Genomic DNA, 7,269 nt, shown 5'->3' with positions numbered 1-7,269 from the left:
TATGCATGCCCACCGAGGGTTAGTTTGACAGCATGCCACTTGTACCTTATGTGCTTTGTGGCGAACAACATGTTTCAAGCCTTCAAGAAGCTCTCTACACATCAGGTGGCTCCAAAGTTATTTGTTGACGGCTTGACGCCTTAAGGATGACTATAGTAATCAATATCTTTCTATGAGGATGAACTCATGCAATCCTAATACATGATCACTATACACATAGTTATTCTGTACCTGAATGTTAACTATGGTTTCCTCTCTGTTTAAATAACAAAATTTGCTGTAGTTATTGGTGTTCCTGAATTTGTGGAATCGCAAAAAAAAAAAAGACGTGACACGAAAAATACAAAAGGAATTCAAGAAATACCAAGGAAAAATATAAAAGGAATTCAAGAAATACCCAAGGACCATTTGGATTTGGGTATATGTCCCGGCTCACACGAGAGTGCCTAATTAAACGCCATTTTCGCCCTAATCCCTAGCTTAAGTAAGACACAGCCCTCTCTCTCCTCCCCCTGCCCCTTTCTCTCTCCCCTCGCGCTCCTCGGCCCTTGGCCCTTGCTTTCTCTTTCCCTCCCCACGCGTCCCTTCCTCCCTGCTTTCCCCTCTCTCTCTCTCTCTCTCCTACCGTCGTTAACCCTCCGTTACACCACCCGCCTCACGCCGTCACGTCAACTTCTGCCACAAAAGCACGCGCCTCCCGTGCCCAGCCCCCGGCATGTCCAACGCCGGCGACCCCGCCGGCGCCGCAGCGGCCGCGGCTACCCCGTCGGGGCGCGCGCCGAGGCTGCCGCGGTGGACGCGGCAGGAGATATTGGTGCTCATCGAGGGCAAACGCATGGTGGAGGGCCGCGGCGGGCGCGGTGGCAGGGGCCGCCTGGCGGCGGCTGCGGCCGCGGCGGCGGCGGCGGCGTCGGCGTCCGGCGGGGAGGCCTCGGCGGCGGCGGCGGCGCTGGAGCCCAAGTGGGCCGCGGTGGCCGATTACTGCCGGCGGCACGGCGTCGAGCGGGGCCCCGTGCAGTGCCGGAAGCGCTGGAGCAACCTCGCCGGCGACTACAAGAAGATCAAGGAGTGGGAGCGGGCCACGGCGGCCTCGCGCGAGCCGTCGTTCTGGGCCATGCGCAACGACGCGCGCAGGGAGCGCCGACTCCCGGGGTTCTTCGACCGCGAGGTGTACGACATACTCGAGGGCCGGGGGCGGGCGATCCTCCCCAGTCGGTCCGCCGGGAATGCCGCAGAAGAGGAGGAGGCAGTGGCGGCGGCGCGCGTCGAGGAAGAGAAGGAGGCGGGGCCGGCGGAGGCCGTGTTTGACAGTGGCCGCCCGGCAACGGAGGAGGCGTTGTTCTCGGAGGATGAGGAGGAGGAAGAAGAGGAGGCACCGGCGGCAGCGGCGCCTCCTCCTCTTCCGCCACAGCCGGTGATCGCGGTACCGGTGTCAGGTGAGCTGCTCGTTGACTCTTAGTGCTAAAATTGTGTGCTTTTCCTCTATATAAAGTTGCGTTCTTCGCCGATTTGCAGCCTCCCCACGCTTGCAGTGTTTGACTATTTGATGAATTCGAATTCATCTTGCTTTTTGGTGATATAAATTAAAACCTTTTAATTGCGAGTTCGTTTTGCCGCTGTTTGTTAGAGATAAAAAGGTGCGAAGCTTTCTGGTAATCTGGTTCATGCCCATGCTAAAACTGAGGTATTGATGTTTACTGCCCCAAACTTGTAAACGCAAGACCTTTCTTCTGATCAGATGCTCTTGATTGGACAGACTATTCAGTACTATCTGGTTATGAGATGTATCTGTGTTCTTTGTTTTGGTGCTTTGACGTGGTGCAAAATTTCAGTTCTTGGTGCTGTTTCTTTCCTTTTCTGCAGAAAAATTCAGCAGTTACTCTGCGCTGGATGTTTCACTTTAACAACCATTTAGGTCTGGTGGAATATAAACTCGAGATCGCAGCTTGGCAACTTTCTTTGGTTCTTCTCTTAATTCTGACTGTGTTCGTTAGGCGTACTTGCTTCTTGCCTTGTCAATTTCATTGGTAGGTCCATTGATTTGTCTTGATTAATTTCATGTGTCCTCCGTTTCAGAGAAGCCTGAGGCATCAAGGCAACAACAGAGCGCAGAGCAAGGTACTTTGACTTTTACTCCATTTAGTGTTTTCTAGTTTCCTTTATATTTCCTTGTATCTCACTTGCAGCATTGCTGAAGATAGTTTACTGTTCCATTGGGTTCATTTGCCTACTGTGTGCATATTATGAATAGTGGATTGTTGCATTAGTGCTGAATGTTGTGATTTAGCAATTGTAACTATAGCATGTGGCAGATGCACACTTTTTCATTATTGAGATTCACTTTGCACATGAAGTTTCAAGTTTATCAGCAAAGCTGCAGTAGAATGGTACTGTAGAATGTCCCTGTCTGCATAACTAATGTGAAGTGTATCATTATCGAACCATTATTACAATAGACATTACGAACTCACATTGCTATATGGCCGTGGGGTTGCTGAAACCAATCCGATACTGTGCTAGAGTGCCAGCTTATACGAAAAGTGCAATCAACCGCAAATGGCAGGCTTTGGTGGTTACCATGTCCATCAAACTTTTCTGTACGGGCAGTTCTGGAACACGGTTATCAGTTCCTTTCTCTTTGATGTCTACATTTCCAAGTTCAAATATTCAAAATGATCAGTTTTAGTTTTTTTAAATAATTGATTAGTGCACATAAAGAAATACCTCAATTGTGGGGCAGTTTATGTCGGATCATTGGCTTTAAGCTTTGTCATAAACTATTGAAGAGTTTAATGGTTTTATATTCGATCTAGATATTTTCATTTGGCAGTTCTAGTTACTGTATTTGCATCCACTTAAATGCTCACCTTTATGTGGTACATATTTTGACACTTCAACTAGATTCTTTCATTTTGGCTCATGTGGAGAAAGTTTGCTGTTAGTGACAAGCTACTGCTATGTGTAGAAAGTACTGTTCACGCCGTGAACAGTAAGGGTCACAACACTACTGACAGAGAACCTATGGAGTGCTGCCTTAAAATGGGTAAAGAGCTTCCACAATGACGTTAGAAAGAGTGAGCACTGAGCAGCTGAGATGTAAATAGGAAAAAACTGAAATTCACAGGCATATGCATTTTAATTTTCAAAATATTCTCAGAAACTTTATATACGTGCAATGATGGTAAACTATCAACAGATGTGGTGTGCGTACTCTATAAAAGTAAAGGAGATTAGGCTCATGTCTTGTTTGTTATAATAGCACACATATAAACATTTTTTTTGCAGGTATACATATGTAAACTTATTAACATAGTATACATCTATACATATGTTAATTTATTAACATCTATACATCTATGCATATAATGGTGTGACTAATATGTGTAGATTTGCTATTCTGGATCCTTTTTATTTTTGACAAATTGAGATGATTGGTTTGGTCTATCACTGTTTGCAAATTTTGAAATGATGTGAATAGGACATTCCAATATTACATTCCTAGGTGTCATATTAGCTAATGATGGATTACTATATGCTTTTTTCTTGTCCGTTGAGCAACTCTGAAATGTCAAATGGCGAAAGAACATGCATGACTATCATTTCACTTTCGGACGCTGTATATTGTTTTAAAGATAGTAACTGGGTCGTAAACTTTTAACCATGCATACTCATTGTACTTATTATCTGTAAGGATGAGTAAAAAAAGCTAAAACACATTGATATACAATGGCTTCTCTGAAGCAGGCACATCGAAAGACAAACATCCTGAGCAAAGCACTGAGAGGGATACATCGGCTCAGCAGGGTGGGCAGAAGAGGCCGCGGACTGACGAAGAAGCTGGAGAAGGCCCAACAGACCTGCAGAGTAAGCTGATTGAGATCCTAGACCGGAACAGCCGGATTGTTGCAACACAGCTGGAGGCGCAGAACCAGAACTGTGAACTCGACAGGGAGCAGAGGAAAAACCAAGCTAACAGCCTAGTTCTTGTGCTTGGCAGGCTAGCAGATGCCCTTGGCAGGATTGCAGATAAGCTATAGTCAGTCAATCACCTAGGTGTATATTTACCGCAAAAGAAGATGACATTTGTAAGTGAATGTACAGATTGGTATAGGGCTATTGGCATTCGATTCTTTTTGGGCTGGTTCTGGAAATTATGTCAGAAACCTGTACTGGGGGGCTATGTTATATAGGGAGATGAGGTTTATAGCATTCGAATGATCTGGACTAGCAGAATTCAGTTGTGTATCTGCGGTGGATTCTTGGAAGTAATTATTCTCAGCAATGCAATTGTGTATAGTTGAGCTCTGGTGGTGGTTGTGCATGTGTGCATCTGATGTGTACTCGAGGATGCAATTTTAGTTGTCTGTGAGTTATATGGGCAACTTTGTCAGCACAAGCGGTCAAGACTTGTGAGAGATGCCAAACCTGTTGCTTACCAAGTCATATGGTTCATCTGGGCAAAAGTTTCAGCTTCAGGAGCTAACCTTCTAGAGGGAATGCTGTATCCTGTTTTCTCATCTTGTTAAGGAACTCCTACATCTGATTTGCTCAGATAATATATCTGAACTGCTGCGAGCGTGCGACAGTATATGCATAGTGTGGAGATTGTTCAAGAAACATATACAAAATATGTTACCCTGTCCATTACAAAATGGACGACGCGACTTCGACACGGTGGTGGTGGCTAGGAACAAGGTCATCGGGGCCTAGCGTTCGTACGAAAGGGGAGGGGGAGGGGGAGGTACCTTTAGGCGAAAGTCTTGACGACGGCAATGCTCGTGGCGACGACACCGCTTTCGATGTCGTGCTCTTCTTAAAGGTGTCCTGTAACGATCCAAATGTAATTATCATGTTAAGCATCGCATCATGAGCTTTTGTTAAGCATTCATAAAAATTTTGTACTTGATTTGAATGCATCTAAATTTAGTTTTGGATTGTTTATACATATGGTCATATGAAACTCATGTTTTGTGAAGCAATTTGTATTTTCATTATATGACTTATGTTGGGTGGGTATAGCGAAATTCCGGAATATCCGGATTTTATCTCGGAACCTCCGGGTTGGGGCTGGTCCGGAGTATCCGGGCCAAAATCCGGAGTTTTCGGGTTTGGCAAGTTGAGTACGTGTCAAACACGCAGCACATAGACGCCACGTGCCCCCCACGGACCACACATGTCAGCCCGAGCACTACTACACCTCGAAACCCCTCCCAGCCCCTCTCTCTCTCACTCCTCCTGCACCCAAACACCTCTCTCTCTACCAAGCGATGGGGGGGCTCTCACTTCTCCCCCACCATTGAACCCTCCACCTTGCCGGAGTTTCGCCGGAGCACGACGTCGACGAGCTTCTCCACCACCTCGGCCACCTCTTCCTCGCCGGAGACCAAGGAAAAGGTCATCCCAAGTTTCTTCTTCATCTTCCCCCAAGCCATCAAGGATGAACTCGACCCGATCTACACTGGTGCCACTCTACTCCAATAAGTGGCATCTTGCTCGTGCTCTACTTATCACCGGTGAGCTCCTCTTACCAATCACCTTCCTTCCTTTGCCCTCAATCAAGCTCCCTAGCCTATCCATGGCCTTTCACCATTGATGATCTAGAACTCTGAAACTCTAATGCATGTCGGTTTTAGCTACCAAAATAAACTCACAACACTTCTAGGAACCCTTAGGAACAAACCCCACCCCAAACCGTGATCGGGATCGCCGGCGGCGAGCTCACTGTTCACCGGCCGGAGTTTCTGAGCCTAAACCCGGAGTTTCCGGGTCAGAGTTTCCGGACGTTTTTTCGGAGTGTCCGGATCAGCGAAGCCCGGAGTATCCGGGTTACTGTAGGAAATAGTACTATTTGCCTGATTTTAGTGCATAAGCCTGCATCATCTTGTAAAATTTATATAAAATTAAATATAGCTCCGATTGATGTGAAACAAATTTTGTTAATTTTTTATTGATGTTCTCTACCTGCTAAAAATATGTTTGCTCCCAAAATAATATATTATTTTCCAGTTTATTAAATATGTGTTTATCTTGTTAATTGCATAATTAATTCTCTGGTAGTCTAAAAATTATGAAACTAATTTTACTAGCTTCCTTATGATGTGTACTATCCATTAGACATATTGTTTTGTGTGAATTATTTGTATATTTGTACAGTTTAATCTATATTTGTTTAGATCTAGTTAACTAGTAAATTGCACAATAAATACATATGTACCTCTAAAATTGTGAATCCAGTTTTGTTTACTTTTCTCAAACTTTACCTTCTGTCTAAAATTGATAACACCTATAAAATAGTTATATACTCTTGTAGTTTCTAATTTATGATTTAAGAGCTTGCTACCTAGTTGGATGCATGGTTATTAGTTTATGATGCTCTTCTAAAATCACGAAATACTCTTGTTAATTACCTATAGCCATGATGAGTTGTTGTAAATATTAGCTTTCATTGGATATTTGTAGATGGATACAAATTTAGATATCTTTGTTCTAAAACTAATTCCCTTGTAAAATGCTTAGTGAATCAATTGTGCTCATGTGAGCTATCACTTTCCTTTGTTCATTAAATAATTGTGATGTGATGTTATGGTTAGGAACCTCCATGAACAACTTGTAATGATGATCTTAACTTAACTAAAATGTGATGTTGCCAGCAGCTATCATTATCTTTTAATTGTCTAAATTTAGTTAGAAGCTACCTTAACTAATATTATCAACATGTATGAGAATGCTCTAGACCCTAGCACTCTATGTTGATAGCATTCATAAACTAACTCACATAGGTTGATGCGTTATGTTGTGATGAACTACTTATTCTTAATTTATATCACAAATAATAATAGCACAACTATAGTTTTGATGTCATCCTCATGTTACAACTTGTCTTGTAGAGTGCATGCAAATGTGTGAGTAATTGTTTTGCATCTCCACTCTATGTAATGTTTGTGTGCCCTCATTTACCTCGTTGTATTGTTTACTTTATGACCTTGAATCATGTTAGCATTTACCTCTCATAAGTCATTGCATCTCATAAGCATATAAATTCATGGCATCTTTTCTAACTCATCATAAGCATATGCATTGGCATCCTTTCTAATTCATGCATTTGTCTCCTTTCTTAGAGAATGACGTTTCGGAGTGTCGCGGTTGCGGAGTAACAAGGCAGGCACCTATGTATCTCAAACCTTACTTTTGAATTCTTAATTTTCTATAATACAATATTGTTTGTGCATGGGTTTAACCCTATCTAGTTCATGTGATATGTGTAGAATC

At 43.6% G+C, this 7,269-nt stretch overlaps 1 protein-coding gene across 4 annotated transcripts; it reads left to right on the top strand.

Annotated features, from left to right (window-relative positions):
* The first annotated feature begins 514 nt into the window (after nucleotides 1–514).
* On the top strand, nucleotides 515–4,306 carry LOC120655865 (trihelix transcription factor ASR3-like). Of its 4 annotated transcripts, XM_039933841.1 has the most exons (4): nucleotides 515–1,436; nucleotides 2,077–2,118; nucleotides 2,966–3,074; nucleotides 3,745–3,883. In XM_039933841.1, the coding sequence occupies exons 1-3, from the start codon at nucleotides 716–718 to the stop codon at nucleotides 3,061–3,063; spliced, it is 861 nt and encodes a 286-aa protein (XP_039789775.1). In that variant the 5' UTR covers nucleotides 515–715; the 3' UTR covers nucleotides 3,064–3,074; nucleotides 3,745–3,883. The 4 variants fall into 4 exon arrangements, with proteins under 4 accessions (XP_039789775.1, XP_039789774.1, XP_039789772.1 ...); XM_039933840.1 differs by lacking the exon at nucleotides 3,745–3,883 and having other exon boundaries at nucleotides 2,966–3,175; XM_039933838.1 differs by lacking the exon at nucleotides 2,966–3,074 and having other exon boundaries at nucleotides 528–1,436; nucleotides 3,742–4,306.
* Nucleotides 4,307–7,269: the final 2,963 nt, after the last annotated feature.

The sequence above is a fragment of the Panicum virgatum genome, chromosome 1N, assembly GCF_016808335.1.
Source record: "Panicum virgatum strain AP13 chromosome 1N, P.virgatum_v5, whole genome shotgun sequence".
Classification (NCBI taxonomy): Eukaryota; Viridiplantae; Streptophyta; class Magnoliopsida; order Poales; family Poaceae; genus Panicum; species Panicum virgatum.
This window is presented reverse-complemented; position numbering and strand designations above follow the sequence as displayed.